This window comes from Cheilinus undulatus, linkage group 3, assembly GCF_018320785.1.
Source record: "Cheilinus undulatus linkage group 3, ASM1832078v1, whole genome shotgun sequence".
In the NCBI taxonomy this organism is placed as follows: Eukaryota; Metazoa; Chordata; class Actinopteri; order Labriformes; family Labridae; genus Cheilinus; species Cheilinus undulatus.
The window spans coordinates 4,589,728-4,606,771 of NC_054867.1; the positions used below are offsets into that span (position 1 = coordinate 4,589,728).

General features: G+C 40.3%; 1 protein-coding gene across 1 annotated transcript; it reads left to right on the plus strand.

Moving 5' to 3' along the window:
• The first annotated feature begins 1,940 nt into the window (after positions 1 to 1,940).
• si:dkey-156n14.3 (zinc finger protein ZXDC) lies at positions 1,941 to 15,556 on the plus strand. Its single transcript, XM_041783175.1, has 10 exons — positions 1,941 to 3,937; positions 5,808 to 5,960; positions 7,226 to 7,304; positions 7,468 to 7,598; positions 7,713 to 7,883; positions 8,542 to 9,326; positions 12,864 to 12,945; positions 13,480 to 13,631; positions 14,379 to 14,480; positions 14,773 to 15,556. Exons 1-10 carry the CDS (start codon positions 1,954 to 1,956, stop codon positions 14,857 to 14,859), a joined length of 3,726 nt encoding a protein of 1,241 aa, XP_041639109.1. The 5' UTR covers positions 1,941 to 1,953; the 3' UTR covers positions 14,860 to 15,556.
• Positions 15,557 to 17,044: the final 1,488 nt, after the last annotated feature.

Sequence of the window (17,044 nt, forward strand, 5' to 3'; positions counted from 1 at the left end):
GTGATACACCTAGCCAGGAAGCCTCCATTTGTAAACATTTGTGTCACAAAATGGGTCATTCTGAAGAGCTCAGTCACTTCAAGCCTCGACGGGGGGGGGGGGTTGGAGAAGGGGTAACTCACTTAAAAAAACAGGCTCTGAGAACCAGCTTGTTGCCAGATGACACATCACTATTTCTCATGATGTCTATGTGATTTGTTAGTTAATAGTTAATATTTTCTATAATTATGAACACTTTGCTTCTTCAAGTTAGGTCCTACACATGACAAGCTGATGTTTACTGGCTACAGTCTATATAATGTCATCTCTGTGGGCCGCAATGTTTAACAGCTTCATATATAGCCATAGTATACTGTGTACAGATAAGTCATCAGGGTCAAGATTATTAATTATTGTTATTATCCAGCAGTAGTCATTACAGTCATTCATTACAGTCAGTTTGAGATTATAGGGTTTGGTTTTGAGAGGCTAGTCTTTGAAACATATACTATCTGCTCATAGTGCAGATGATACTAAAAAAGGCAAATAAAAGCTGAATAGTCACAGGATCATAGCCACAGTTGCTCTGTGATTGCATTTAATCATTGCATTCAGTCTCTTTTATCTCTGTTTCCTGAATAATACAAATATATGCTTCTTCAACATAGACCCTACACATGACAACATGAAATTAACTGGCTACAGTCTACTTACAGTTTTGTCGCTGTGCCACAAACAATGTTTCCCCGGTCATGCAAAGACAGAATGAAAACTTGACTGTTTCAAAAACACAAAACTTTTCCTCCCCTGTCAGATTCAGTTATATGGTTTAAGAGAAAATGTTCTGGTGGAATGAAGTGTTTCAAATAATTTGGCAAGGGACCCTGCAGGGAGTACCCCACTAAGAATTTCATGTGGGGTCTGATTTTTTCATTAAAAATGAAAAATAAAGGTCCCAGTACCAGTACCCAGTCTAAAACTTTCTCAAAGTCCCTTGTCTAAACAGTTTTAAACTTTGTAATCACATTATTAACCTGGGTCAGTATCATACATCACAGGGATTTTAATATTTCACATAGGATACAGCACTTCTGAAACCTTAAAATAAGATTTTGAATTGTAACATGAAAGTTTAATTCTTAAATGTGTTTTTCTAAATCCTGAGGGTGCCATGATGGTTAAATATCACTCTTAACATGAATGAGATACATGATATCTCATTGTAGGAGGGTTTTTAAAATGTTTTTAGGTACCACAGTGCCCCTCAGTGGAAATGTAATGTAGAAACACTGCCTGGGAGAAGGGATATTGATCATTAATGTTGGGATTAGCATTTTGGTCAGAAGTGGGACAGTTATTTGTGTGATTGATTTCACAAATGTATTACTACCGTATATGCTTCTCACTAATATAAAAAATCTAGATATATTTGAATCCACCTCCACTAAATCCGCTCCAAAGCTGAAAAAAATTGCTGCTTCTACTGCTGCATTCAGGGACTACTGACGCGCTCGTATTTTTGGTGTGCCGAGCATATACTTTGTAAAATCTAACCGCATCTATGTATTTGTTATTTACTTTTCATCAGTAATGTACTTGAAATGATCTGGTTAAACGACAGTTCCGTCGTTTATTTCCAGTCTTCACCGTAAAACTTAATTTTTATTACGTAAACATTACATGGCTTGAAAAACGGACCAGACCGTTTAATCAAATGACCTATGGAAAACCTTGATGCTCATACACATCTAAATTAAGACCCTTTGTATGTTCATTTTCTGAATTTCAATATCTATTCTTAAAAAAAAGGTTAATTAAGAACTTTAAGTTTGGTCACGCCAACAGTGACAGTAGATTTTCCATGCTGGTTCTGAATGCAGCGGCCGGTCTGCAGTAAATTATGGAGTGGCTCTCTGAACCGGCTCCATCTACTAGGGCGGGCCTTTTCCGTGTCGCTGCTACAGGGATACCAAGATGGAAATCCAGGGGCTTTCTGATGCCCAAAACATTCACTCTCAACATGGCGCCCTACACAGAACCGCTTCACCGCCACTTCGGTCGATGGCAGGGTCGAAACAACGTTTTATTTCCCCGGAAAATGAAGCGGATAGACGGCTGGATTCGCCTAAGCCTCAAAGTGACAACAACAACAGCAGCAGGCCGAGGACTTCAGCGTTTCACCTGCTGGCGGAAAATGGCAGCGAAGCGGTTTGTCCGCCTGTCAAACCACGACCAACCCTTAAAAGCAGTTTATCTCGCAATGTTAATAGACAGCGAGTTGGCCTTCATAACGTGAACACTGAAAAGGAAAATCTGCTAAACGCACAGCATTCTTCGCAGGAGTTTGTGAGGACTGCCTGGATATATGAGATAGAAAGCGAGCATGGTGCAATGCAAATGGCGCTGCCCCTTTTTGAAAGGGAAGAGGAACCGTTGCCGCAGCGGCAGTTAACGTTACCGTGTCCAGGTTTACGGCAGCAGCGTGAGGACGGCGCCTACAAGCAGCCCTCTCTGGCTAGCTACAGCGGTTCTACACCGGGGAGCCCCAACACGAAGAATGGGGCTAACAGACCCCAGAAACATGTTGGTTATATCGTTCAAGAGGATGGCGATACCGAGGGGAGCAAACACCGACCGGATGTATTTATCTGCGATAAAATGAAAGGTAAAACGCCAGACTGCTCTAAAACAAGCCTCCATAACTCCATGGAGGCAGGAGACAGCAGTGACGTTATTCTGTGTGAATCTAGTGACAACTTAAACTCTCTTGATGCTCATGTTTTAAAGAAAGCGGAACATGTTTTCAACTTACTAAACGAAAATTCTGCCTTGGCTAATGCTAAGCAGGCTGTTTATCAGCACTTCGTCGAAGACGTTGTTTTGACAAACAAATATGGCGATAAGATTTGTGGTCAGATTTGTACTGAAAACAATGAGAGTAAATTGGTGAAGGGGGTTACGTCGCACTCAAGTAGTGCCTTGATTTCAGGGAACCCGGTTATAGTTGAAACCATGGACACCTCGGACTTTATTTCAGATTCAACCGGAATGCAGGACTCTGCTACCCCGGGCACGGCCTCCACTAGCCCGCCTGCTAGTGAAACCTTTTCCGGAACTATCACAATAAACAACCAAAGCATCATAGTGACTATTGAAAACGGAATACTGACTCTCGCTGCCCCTCCAGAGGGATATGTACACAAAGAGGACGACATGGTCAGCCTAAAAGAGCATCTAGGTATGAAAGATCACGAGGATATTGTTCTTCTGAACTATGACAGTGGCACTAAATCAATCGGCAAGATCAGCACCCTGGCAGTATCCAGCTCTAACCAGCAGGAAGAGCCCAGGCCTGGTATGTCTGTGAGTGACTCTGAGCTGGCTCTGGTGGATGACTGCTCCTTATCAGAGCTTGGCACTTCTCTGGACTCTTGTCCTATTATTAAGCAGGAAGCAGGGGAGCTGTGTGCTGTCACGGAAGCTGACCTTGTTGCCCCAAACCCCAAAGTGGCAGACTGTGAGAATGGGGACGTCCAGTCTGTGCAGCTAATCAGATCCAAAAAAGAGATTGCCTCCACTTTTAACTGCCCAGAACCTGGCTGCAATTCTACGTTTGACACACGCCAAAAACTCAAGGTTCACCTCCTGAATCATGCTGAGGATCCACGCCCCTACCAGTGCACAGTGGAAGGCTGCGGCTGGGCGTTTGGCACCTCTTACAAGTTAAAGCGGCATCTTCAGTCCCATGACAAGCAGCGGCCACACACCTGTCAGTTTGAGGGTTGTGGACGACGGTTCACCACAGTCTACAACCTCAAAGCTCACATCAAAGTCCACGAGCAAGATAATGCCTTCATCTGCGAGATCTGCAGTGAGAGGTTTCGCAGCGCTTCACGACTCACCAATCACCAGAGGGTCCACTTTGAGCCACAGAGGCCCCACAAGTGTGAATTCCCAGGTAAAACGTGAAATAATATAATTACGTGTTTAACCATCATTTAATAGTTTTGACTGATCTTTGTTTGTTGATACACTCACCCTGCTATTCTTTGTACATTGAATATGAAACAAAATATCCCAAAAGATAGCTGGCTCTAGAAAGCACATATACCTGTAAAAAAGTGAATAAAGTAGTTTGAGCAGAGACTCAGCAAGGAGACATCACACTTGCAGTCATTTCCTGTATCTGTGTCACACAAGTTTCATCACCGATCCACCCTTTCTGCAGACAAGCCACAGGTCCTTAAACTGAATTGGGGAAGTAAAAAGAAGGCACAGAAAAGGGACTATTTATTTGCTCAATAGCCATAAAAAAAACAAAAAAATGTGACACATAGTCATTGTTTTCTGACAGACATATCAGCTGATCATAAACAATTTGAGAAACTATCTTTTCTTAGCAGTAGAGACTGATAGGATGAGTTACCAATAAGGAAGCACAATTTTGATTTATGCCAATATTTATAGATTAATTTTAACTGATAGCATCGATACAAATATTAAAATATATAGGTCAGACTCAAAACTTAAGCCTGTAAAATGCCTTTCGAAGTTTAAGGATAAAAAAAAATCAGTTTGAAACACTTTAAAGTTGAGGGATTAGAACAAAACCCATTTTTAAATGCATCCACTGGCCGTGGCTTCATGGCAAATATGGCACTATGCCTGCACCGGTGAACTTGCACAGATCTCTTGCACAGAGTTTACGCGCTGTCTGCATGACTCACTGGTGTGAGACAGTGCTCAGTTTGTGTCTGCAGACAATTCATAAACTTCTCTGATTGACCCCACAGTTTTACAGAAAACCATCAGGCGTCACGATTCAAGTCCTGCTTTGGAGCTCTCTCTCTCTCTCTCTCTCTCTCTCTCTCTCTCTCTCTCTCTCTCTCTCTCTCTCTCTCTCTCTCTTCTGTGTGCGCACGTTATACATTTAATTGTAAATTAATTAAAATTCAGCATATTGACGTCCTGATTCCAGCGTATTTTTCAAAAAGTTTCAGCATCCTGAAGGATTTGATATACTTATAATGATAATCAATTGACACCAGTTAAATAGAAACACGCTATTGCCACAGACAGTTACTGAGACAGAGACTAAATAGGTTAAAGTTCATCATCATACAGTCAGGATTCAATAGGCTATAGAAGCAGCTTTATACCTTAAAATGTGTTCTCTATGTCTGTGGATAGTCTTAAAGGTCAGATTATTATGGTGGATGAATTCAGAAATAAATATGTGCAAAAATTAAAAGTGAACATCCTTTGAAAAACAGACAATATTTCTGTAATCTAAAGGCTCACCCTTCAGACATCATCAGACTGCTGTGTGAATGATGGAACTTTATTCTCACTAGAATGTAAAATATTACATTCATGCATAAACTAGAGGATGTTAAAATAATTAAGTGTCCCTTTACTGTAATGGCAAATTGGGAAATAGAAATAAACTACAATAGAAGAACTAAAGTGTTAGCACCCAAAATTTCCTGGGAGAGGATCTCTAATACCCCAAATATGGCATAATCTAATGTCATTATTAACTTCCTTTCCTTTTAATTTTAATAATTGAAATTGCCATCAGAACTTCATTGCACTTTGTAAAATATGTTTTCTTTAGAGAATCTGTTGATACCAATTTTTAATATAAAAGTAATTCATCTAAGGGGCCTAGCTTCTTTTCACATTTGTTTAATACTACTTCTCTTGAAAAAAGCAAAAGTGACTGATAAAAAAAGGCAATATTTCTTATTAGAGTACTCGATTAATCGACAGTCTACATGGACCAAAAAACCACTCTTACCAGTAGAGATCTTTTCTCTTCTTTGTAGGCTGTGAGAAAACATTCATCACCTTCAGTGCCCTGTTCTCCCACAATCGCACTCACTTCAGAGAAACAGGCCACTTCACCTGCACCTTCCCTGGCTGCGACAAGATGTATGACAAGGCCTGTCGTCTAAAAATCCATATGAGAAGTCACACTGGTAAGCTGATGCTAGTGTGTGCAATACTGCCATTTGAGAGGATATGATTCTTTTTATTTACATGGAAATACATAGATGTTGTTCTCATTAAACCTATTTTTTCCTAAGCTACAGAGATGTTTGAGGCGCTTATTCTTTTTCTAAGAAAAGTCATTTGACAGTCACATGGTTCTATGAATGTGTTGCTCCCTGTTCACTTATGACAGCTGAGGGCCATGTTTCACTTTTCAGAAACTTTCCTGCTTATATTAACTAAAAGACAGGAATTATTTGGTTTGAATTTTCTAAACTGAGTTTCCTTTGGATCAGGTTGCCTGTGCTTGCACCAGTAAAAATTGGGTCATTTAAGGGGGCACTCACACTGGGCTCTGTTGCCCCATATTAATGGCACACTGCCCCCCTTTCCCAGTCACTAACTGACCTAAAATCTAAAATTAACTAGCATTACTCAGGCCTGTCTTAGCTCTTGTAATGTCATCACATTATAATATAACATGCATGGCTGTTTTCAATGAACTATGGCATTTGAGTCAACACAACAGAGAACAACACAGAGAACATGACTGCAACTTAGACTTGGACTAGGCTTATTTTGACCTTATTCCTAACACTTCTGGTCGCTCACCAAGTCGTAAGCCACCAGTTATGCCAAAGTCCAACTTTTCCATCCATGTGAGTGCAAGGGAAGTGTACTGTACTGTACTTGACAAGGTCCGCAGCACTCATACTAGTCAAACAAACTGGACTACGGGAGCCAAACATGCTTGAGCATGCCTCAGATAGCCTAGTGCTAATGTGCACTAACATATAGTCTGCTTTAAAGCCACTCTCAACTGTGTTACTTAGTTATATTTTAATTCCTGGCAACTTAAATAAACCATATGGTGTATTAAACATTTTTTACTAGTTATTTAAAAGTATACTTAAATAATGAAAAGTTATGCTTTTGTTTTAACAGAGTGATTAAAGGAATAAAAAGTCTGAAGGCCCTACTTGATACTTTCAAGCTTGTGGACACTTTTCTTTATGGCCAGAATTGTGGTAAAACTTTAAAAAGCTTGATCTGAATATCTTGAGGGCCAGGTTGCGCTTTTTCTTTTTTTAACATAGCATTATAAATGTGCAACAGATTGTATACTTTCTACAGTTAGCTATTAAGATCAGCTGGTGTCTGCACTGGAAGCTTAAAGCCTCAGGGGTGTACAATTGTAGCAAGAAAAGGTGCTGCACACTGTTAAAAAACAACTTTATATTTCATTTTCCAGGTGAGAGACCCTTTGTTTGTGACTCAGAGGGCTGTGGCTGGTCCTTCACCAGCATGTCTAAGTTGCTCCGACATAAACGGTAAGAATTTTTCAACTGCAGTGTCTAAACCTAATTGTGCTTTACATGTAGTATGTTTTATAGAATAAGCCATTCATACAAGAAAGTTAGCTGTGTTTTGGTATTGTTTCACCATGTATTTGTTGGGTTTTTAATTGTGTCACTCTGTCTCATTTTCAATCAGGAAACATGATGATGACCGTCGCTTTGTATGCACAGAGGAGGGATGTGGAAAGTCCTTCACCCGGGCAGAGCACCTTAAGGGCCACAGTATCACCCACCTGGGCACCAAGCCCTTCCAGTGCCATGCAGAAGGTACAAACAGGAAACAAACAATGGGGGAGTAGGGCTTTAGTTGGGAGAAAGTCAGCTATAAATGTTTTTTTTTTTTTCTTTCTTTTTCATGATGTCTGCTTATATGTTCTTCAGGCTGTACTGCCAGGTTTTCAGCTCGCAGCAGTCTGTATATTCACTCCAAGAAGCATAAGCAGGATGCCAGCACCCTGAGGACCCGTTGTCCTGTGGCAAATTGCTCCAAGCACTTCTCATCCCGCAGCAGCCTTAAGAGCCACATGCTTAAACACCACCACCTCAGTCCTGGTTAGTGGAACTTGTTTGACTTTGGGCAATTTAATACTTCTTCCTTCTTCTTTCTTTTTTTCCTTCCTTCTTCCTTCTTCTTTCTTTTTTTCTAATTATCTGAGTGCTTGTTTGGCCCATTTATTTCTCTATACATTTAAATGTATGCTCAATAGGCGTGTGTCTAAAAATCATTAAGAAACCAATACAGAAAGGCACGAATGAAATAATCAGTCTTGATATGGCATTGTTGATGTTGTAGACTGGATGTTAAATGTTCTTTGTCAGAAAGTGGGCTTTCTTAGGTTTGCTTGCAAGCATGATCCTTGGGATTTTGTTTGTTAATGAGCAGACCCAACTCAAATAAAAGCCGGCAGGCAATATCGAAGACACACAAGACAGGGAGTAAGAGAGACTTTTAACAATGGTGTCTGTCTTTCAAAAGATCAAAACACACATTTTGTTGATTAATGAAATAAGCTGCAAAAAAGTCTGCTTACTGTTCCTTTTCCAGAGTGGTTATAAAAGATAAAGGTTTTTAAACAGCTTTTCCAATTTAAAATCATTATTAGATTGGCCTCAGACCAGTAGTATAGAACATGTATAATGTACTGAAATCCCAAACATGTTTGTAAAAAATATTCACTATGCTATATCTTTCAACTCTCTTTAATCACAGACGTTCTTAGCCAGATGGAGACCACACCCACACTGACCCCCAGCAGTGAGCTCATCAGTCCCACCCCAACAACAGTTGCAGGGCCCGGTATTACTGGGGGTGACCAGCTGCCCAACTTGGACCTCAGCTCTCTCTTCTCTGCTGTGCCTGGAGGAGCTGCACCCACTGCTGGCATCGGAGTGGGAATTCCTGTCAGTGGGAGCAGCTCTAATGGCACCTTCACCATGGACCTTTCCCTGGTCAGCTCAGGTATCCTCACCATCGACCCCTCCTCAGTGGGCCCCACACTCTGCACCAGCACCAACACCATGCTGGCCAAAGCTGTGGACCCTCTGATCCTGGCAGCTGGTGCAGACATGGGCCCCCACCACGGTCTGGAAGGAACAGTGGGTGATGTCCTGCCCCCTCAAGGAACCCTCAACCTGGATGATGTTCAGACTGTTACCCCAGAGGCCCTGAGCACCCTCACGGCTCTCGCCATGCAAGGTGCTGGTGTGTCTGTGGACCCCGCTCTGCAGCACCCACTTAGCTCTTCAAGTGCTCTGAGTGTGGAGCCCGCAGCCTCTTTGGCTGTGGCCCCTGTTGCTGAACTGCTGGCTTCACCTTCAAAGGTGGTGGAGGTTGGTGGCCAAGGAGGGGCGGGGCCTCTGCTGGGCTGTGTGGAGGTGCTTGGACCTCAAGAGGGAGGGAAAGTCCTCACCCAGTTTGTTTTCCCTGGGACCAGCAGCAGCTTCAGCCCACAGAAAGAGCAAGAACTTACCGCTGTGTCACCAAGCAGCTTCCTGGTGAGTTCTGGTGTAGAGTTTTTACAAACACGGGGTATTTCCAGGTCTTTGATGGATTTAATGCCTCTATGGAAAAACAGATGTCCTAGGAGGCTATATGGAAAGCAATATCCACAGCTCCTACCTACTTTAAACACCCAAATTAGGGGTGGGTGGTAAACTGACATCAGTCCTGTCAATACAGTCAATATAATTTATGCCACAGAATGGATTTTTTTCACACCATTATCCCAGATTTAAAAGCATGCAGTGGATTGTAATGCACCAGTATTGTTCACCAACCCCACCATTAGTGTAGCAGGTTGATGTCAGACAGCCAAGATCTGTGTCCAAGTCCTGTCGTCAGTTAACCTCGCAAAGCAGATGGATTTGCCCATGTCCTTGTTTCTCACTGGTTAATCCATCTTGCAAAGCTACCGTCTGAACCGTTTGGGCCCAGTTAGAAAGTGACAGGACCAATCAGCGATGAGGGGCAGTACTGTCAGGTGTGGCAGAGCCGTGACATGAGCAAGCAGCAACAAGAGGCCAGTGCAGATGTGGCGGAAGAAACTAGCGTGGATGCTGCTAAAGCGTCAGTTATATCAGAAATTGATGACATCTTTCTTTAAATGAAGAACAAAGAACCTCATTGATTTTTATTCTTTTCAAAAACGGCAAAAGTCATGGACTGACATGTCTATAGTCGCCATGTTTCAAGTTATGCAGTTCTCTATGGAGTTTACTCCTCAGTAGCGGCTACGTCACATGTTTTGTTGCTCTGATTGGCGCGTAAAGATGTGACAGACAGAACATTCATCCACTCACCCTTCAAGTTTTTCCTCAAAGCCTCTGCCCTTTCCCAAACGCTGTGTATGAGAGGTTTCCCAGAAGGATGTGTGAATCAAATCCATCTGGTTTGCCAGGTTAGTCATCAGTATGTTTCACTCCAACACTAAAAAGAAGCAAGGTTACGTACTAATGGCACCGGCTTTTGTCAGAGTCATGTGAAGCACTGTTAAAATGAATGATCTCTTCTCCTTGAGTTTTATATTTGTAACAAAAAGGACATACAGACAGATACATGGACAGATTTTTTTGCCTTGAGCCCAGTGCTGCAGCACTTTGGTTTATAATGGCTTAAACAACTGTTTAAAGGTGTTTAAAACTGATAACTTCCTTGTTTGACATCCATGATGATTCACTGAAGCAGGTCAGAGAAGCAGCTGTAAACAAGGTAGATCCTTGCCCTCACTGCCACCTCTGCTAAAGCTGAGCTAAATCAATGATAAATGCACTATTTCCAACCAAATCATTACAATAAAAGTCCATAGTTGCTATTTTGCACGAGTGCTGTTATTTGACCAGAAATGTGGTGCTGTCAGCAGCAAATAAACACACTAAGCAAGAGAGCATTGCACTTGAAACTAAGGTGCACTTACTGAGCACAGAGAGATTTATGACAACTTTTTCTGTGAACTTAAGCTCAGGCATGTGTTGAGTATGTCGCCACAGCCTTGTTTTGAGGGAAGGGATGGGATTTGTACCACAGGAGTTTGCCTTTGAAAGTGCCATCTCTTAATTTTGTAATACCGTGACATAATACTGTTATTATAGAGGGCTAAAAATATTGTGATATAGGCCTAACTTTTAGGCCATATTGCCCACCTAACCAAAATCAGGGATGCCCAGATCAAATCTTTTGCCACTAATACCAATTACATATGAGTGAGAGTGGTGACTACTGATACAGTAAAAAATGTATTTTGTTATAGCATTTGTCTTAGCGGTTGGTTAGTTGATTTAGATTTGTATTGTATTGGTACTTTATACAGTTAACAACATAACCTGATAAAAAAATACCCACCAAAGTAATCTGAATCCTTAGTTTTTCACCAAAACCTAATCTTATTTTTCTAAAAGTTACATTTGGACACATCATCAAGACGTTTTATGTGCCTTTCAGTAATACTTTACCAAGCCAACTTAAATATGTCAAAATGCATCATTAGGACATGGTTTAGTTAGACAAGTGGCTTTTATTTAGCTGACCCACAGCAGTGGATTAGTTGACAGTTTTTTTTCAAACCAAGAATAGAAGTATCTCCATACAAGTAAATTTGATTCACAATATTAATGTGCTTCAGACTTAGTAGATTGCAGTTCTTTTGACCTATGTAAATACATTTCACTGCCACACAGCGCTTTCCTCAGGGGACAAGCATTTCAAGTAGGGTTGTTCCGATTCCGATACCGGTATCAGAAATACGTCTGATACTGCTTAAAAAATGCAGGTATTGGTTTCAGCGAGTTCACGAGTTTATGCACTGATCCCATACCATTTGGTTTAGCTTTTTTTTTTTTTTTTAATTTGGCTTTGTTTAGCGCTCTAAACCGGAAAGCCATTCTTCTTCGCTGCCTGAAAGCACGTCATGCATGGGCTACCATTTTCAGAGCAGCATAGAAGAACCAAAGGACCCACTGCAGCAGCAAAGAATGGTTTTGTTTTTCTCTGAATGTGATCGTTAAAATGCCTTCCAGACCGGCGCTGTTGCACACAACAAGATGTGAAACAGTTTATCAAAAGTTAAATAACTTTTAAACCATAAATTCTTGTCTCTTACTTGTTTTCCTCTTGAAGCTAGCCATTGTGTCGCCCCATTGACGCGATTGATGCCTTTAAATCCCTTGCGACAGCATTTTCAGCATGCCTGGAAGTCATGTGACTTTTAGGGACTTAAATGATTAAATCCACACCAGTAAACCTGATATTGAACGTCTTTTTATCCACTTTCATCAAATTACAGTCATTTATTACTGCTAGCCTGAATGCTAACCACCATATTTGTTTGGGTTCGTCAGCCAGTTGCACGCTGTTCTTTAATCACGCCATGCTGCCTGAGAAGAGCGGAGAGGAGTTAGAGTAAACCTGTGATGCAGCCTCCTGTATTATTATTATTTTTATATTTAGCATTAAAACTCAGCAATCAGCAGAAAAAAAAACTTTAGGGTCACAGAGATGCTGTACACTATGATTCTATTTGTTGAGCCCTGTTCTGTCAAATATCAAATATAGGTCTAAAATAATTTGCTAGTCTGCACAGTCAGTCCAGAAAGTTCATACTGGTATCAGATCAGTACTCACTATCGGCTGATACCCAACACCTTGGTATTGATATCGTATTGGGAAGGAAAAAATGGCATCAGAACATCCCTAATTTCAGGACTGACTGCTACGAGTGATAGGAGCATCTCCAAGCCAAATCCATAATCATTCTTAACACAGCTGCGTTAAATTAAGGATAACGAAGACACCAACTTTTGACAAGGAAAAGAATGCATACAGTGAAACAAGCCGGATCTGTTTAAGTCACTGAAAGTGTCCCATACCAAAGTGATCCAGATCTTCACATTTATTTTTGTTTTTAATTTTACAACAAAGTAATATTCTAGAAAACTACACATTCACTGTTAGCAGCTTGACAGTATTTTCTATGGATTGGCAGACAGAGTTCTGATGATCTCTAGTAACTTTTTATTCCTTTTTGTTTGTGTTTTTAGGAGAGTGGAGGCTCAGCCAGGACGGACTACAGAGCCATTCAGCTCGCCAAGAAGAAGAAGCAAAGAGGTCCTTCAGCCTCAGGTACGAAACATGCTTTTACAGACTGTTATAAATGCTCATTAGAAACACAGCCCGGTAAATTATTGACAGAAACTTTTTTAGTGTGATGGAAGTTATATCCTTTTTGAGAATAAAAACTATATTGTACTATTGCTCATACCATTAGTTATGCTTAATCTGTGAGCTCTGTCTGATTTTGATTTAGGATTCTTTTCATGCTGTTGTTCTGCACTGATTTCACTAGAGGCAAAATATGCAAATGTGTCAAACCCTTTCTACTGTGTTATAGGCTGATTAAAGTTTCATTATCACAGCACTTCAAAGATTGTAGCAACTGTCCAGGGGATCATTTTATCACCCTGCCCTATCTAAAATTTTGGTGCATAAAATTAAAAAAAAAAAAGAAAGTTAAAAAGACAATAGTTGATAAAATGTAAAAAAAAGAAAATACAATGGAAAATGTAAATATGTTTAAACCTAATATTCATAACAAAAAAAAAACTTTTGTGTCTCTGCAACAGAAATCATTAATTCTGTTTTCTTTGCCCAATCCAGGGAGTCCAGGATCCAGTCAGAGAAAAGCTAAAGGGGCAAAGGCAGCCCCCTCGGGTGCTCGTTATGCTGAAGGAGCTGCAGCAGCAAATGCAGGGTTAACTCTACGTGACCCTGTGACGGGTGCACAGTACGTTCAGATTCAGCTGCTGCAGGTAAGATCCCCAGACAGTTTGATGGTACTACATTTACTACACTGAGTAGATAAGTTGTAAACTGACAAAATAAACTCTGTTAACTCATTTAGACCAGATGCAATGTTTGTGTGCATCTGCCTATAAGACCAAATGCAATGTCAGCATGCTTTAAAAGATTTTAATGCTTTTAAGACACATGATCAACTAACTGCAAAGTGATTCACTTAAATCGACGCTGGAGGGCGGGTGTGATGAAAATATTTTAGTTTTAGCCTCTTTAGCCTTAATACAGCCTTCATCTTGGCTGTCTTCATACAGTGAACCCTCCATTTTAACGTGAATAAGGGGAAGGGACACAGGGGCCGACTTCAGCTGCATTTTAGATAACATCCTACCTATAGAGTCAGAGAGATGTCAAAGATTTTAATTTGATTGATTAATAACTTTAAAAAATGTAAATGAATTTTGGGTTGAAGCTGTTTTTTACAGGTAAACCAAGTGTTTGAATTTTCATATTTTTTCTAGTTCAAGACTCTTATCTGCTACAGAGGTTGGTAGAGGATCTCAGTTACTGTTAAAATTCTGTGCTGTTTTCATGGAGCCCTCAGGTTTAAAGGGTTTAAACAAAAACTTCAGTTGTTGACGGTGTTTTTTGGGTGGATTTAGGTCCAAATGTGTCAGAAGGTGATTTCTGCTTTTAAAAGCAACGTAACTCCTAGTTTTTGTTCAAGTGCGTGCTGAACGAAGTGTGTGTCTGTTATTTAGGATGATCCAGCCAGCGATGGAGACCTGGCCTTCCAGCTGAGCTCTCAGCCCTCCAGCTCCCACTCTCAGCTCACTGCCGACCTGCCTGTCAACATTTTGCAAGTGAGAAAAGTTTTCATCCACAGATTCTTGTGCCTTTTGTGTGAAGATACAGCCTAGTAACAAACCAAGTAGGGATAAATACATAAATATTTTGCAGTGTTTGCTCCGCCCTACATTTTCATTTGAGAATTAAGAATGAGGTGACTCCTTTACCCAGTTTTGATAGGCCTGAAAGCCGCTAGAACTAACAAAGCATTTTCAGGAAAAAGGGGCTGGACTTGTGTTGTAAATGATTTTTTTAACATTTTGTTGACATAGTTTAAAGTCTCTGAAACATGTTTTTCACTCACAGGAACCCTCAGTGATGACAGAGGACGACAACGGCTCAGACAACTCTCAGTTCACAGGAAGCACAATCAACCTTCAGGACCTGGAGTGAGCGGCACAGAGCTGCTGATGGAGGTCTGCCACCATGACGGACCTTTCTGGCACCTTGTAACTTTCCAAAGTTTACATCAACAATGAAGAAACATTTGACTCCATCAAACGGTTGCCTAATCTTTCCCAGGACTTTGAAAGCCTTTTTAGACGTGGTCGATTTAGTGTGGGGGGAGGGGGGTGGATGGAAGTCCACAGAAATTGCACCTTGAAAAGAGGAGATCATAATTATTTGTCCAGAGGATTATGGATGTGTTTATTTCCTGTTCGTACCAAATGAAACTTGAGAGCATTCTCATGTCGAGAACATGGAGGCGTTTTGTTCCTCTGTGGGTTTTGACGGTGTCGTGTCTACTTCATGGTGCCACATTGCCACTCATGCACACACAGTGCGCTGTCTACGCTCCGGATGCCTTACAGACACCTCACGCTGTGCATTCCTTCACTGGCGAGTTACCTGCTTTTTTTTTTATTTGTATTTGTTACTATTTTGATTTCTAATCTTTTGTTAGATTTATTTTTCTATGGCAGCAGTGAGTCCATGTTAAAAACATGTCTGTTCATGACTTTATATACAGTATATAATGAGTTACTACCTTACTGTAATAATTTTATCTGTTTATTTATTGTTTAGCTGTGGGTTTACAGAATGGCAGAGCCAAACACAGAATAATTAAAGAATCAAAGCACAATCAGAATATTTCGTGGAGATGTCTTTATTTCACCTTGTTTCATAAGAATACAGTGTTTTCGCTTGAAATAGATGGGTTCGGGAGATTCGTGTAGAAAAGCCAGGCAAACTTAGAGCTATGAAGTAGGAGGAGAACAGTTTAAGTTAGTACATGACACTTCAACAGCCCAGGAATAAAAACAGAATTTTAGACTGTGGAACTTTTAGCTGAAATGTTAACAAATCATAAAAAAATAACTTTGGAATAGAAGAATCACAAACCAGCAGATACACAGAGCCAAAAAGACAAAAACTGTATGTTACATAATTCTCATTTAAGACCCTTTCATGTTATGAATGGTAAATGGACTTGAGCTTGTATACTCGCTGGATACACTTTGATTTTCACACCTGTTTACTCACACTGATGACAACAGCTGCTATGTAGAGTGGATATCAGAATTAACTAATCCCATTCATATGCAGACATGCTAGTGTTGTCAAGGCACCAAAGTTTGAGTCTGTAGTGTTCAAGTCTGAGTTGTGTCCAAGTCACCAAAGAGAAGTCCCAATTCAGTCCCCTTACCTGAATCTGAGTCCAAGTTGAGTCCCCATGTTTAATTCTAGACGAGGCCCTAGTACCTAAAACCTAGAGCACTATGAATTAAATCATTATATATTCTTAAGCCATTCCAGGTGGGCTATTTTGATGTGTTTTATTAAAGTATGAATTTCTTTAACTTTGTCTTATTTTAAAGGACTAGAGGAGCTGTTTATAGCAGCTGTGCAAGAACAAAACCAAACATCTAAAACCCAGTGGTGGAGTAGCCCTAGAGACAGGGTTCATTTTGACAACTGTTTTTAGTTTTAGTCTTAAACAATAAAGGGTTTAGTTTTAGTCTATTTTTTTTCCTGATCACCCTTCATAGCTTTTGTCTTGTTTTAGTCAATGAAAACTGAAAAACATTCCAGTTCTGTTTTAGTCCATAAAAGGTCCTGACATTTTGGTTTTCACTTTTGGACACAACAGTTTTTCTCTCTAAAAGAAAACTTAATCAGCCAACTTAAAAATTAAATGAACACTCATTTTGCACTGTTCAGTAGCCTACTTGTAATATCCTGAAATAAACTGATATAAATACTAAAATACATTGGATAACAGACTTCTGGAATGAGGGCCATTAGTTTATTGATAATGATAATCTTATTAATACTGCTTAATGATCACACTCTGGAGTTAAATATTTGTATGGATTTAAAAGGTTTTTTTTTTTTTTTTTTTGTTCCTCAGCACATTTTCTGAATTTAGTCAAGCTTCTAGCAGGCCTGTTGTGGACCCCGGGCCTCCTATTGATGATCTGTGCCACAGAGTGAACCCACTTCAAAATCCTCTTGCTTAGAATGGAAAGGTAACAAAAAAGAGATATGACTAATGCACTGCATTGTTATGCATTATCCCAACGCAGCTGAATAATATGGAATAGTTCACTCAAAATGTATTGTCATGATGTTTCTT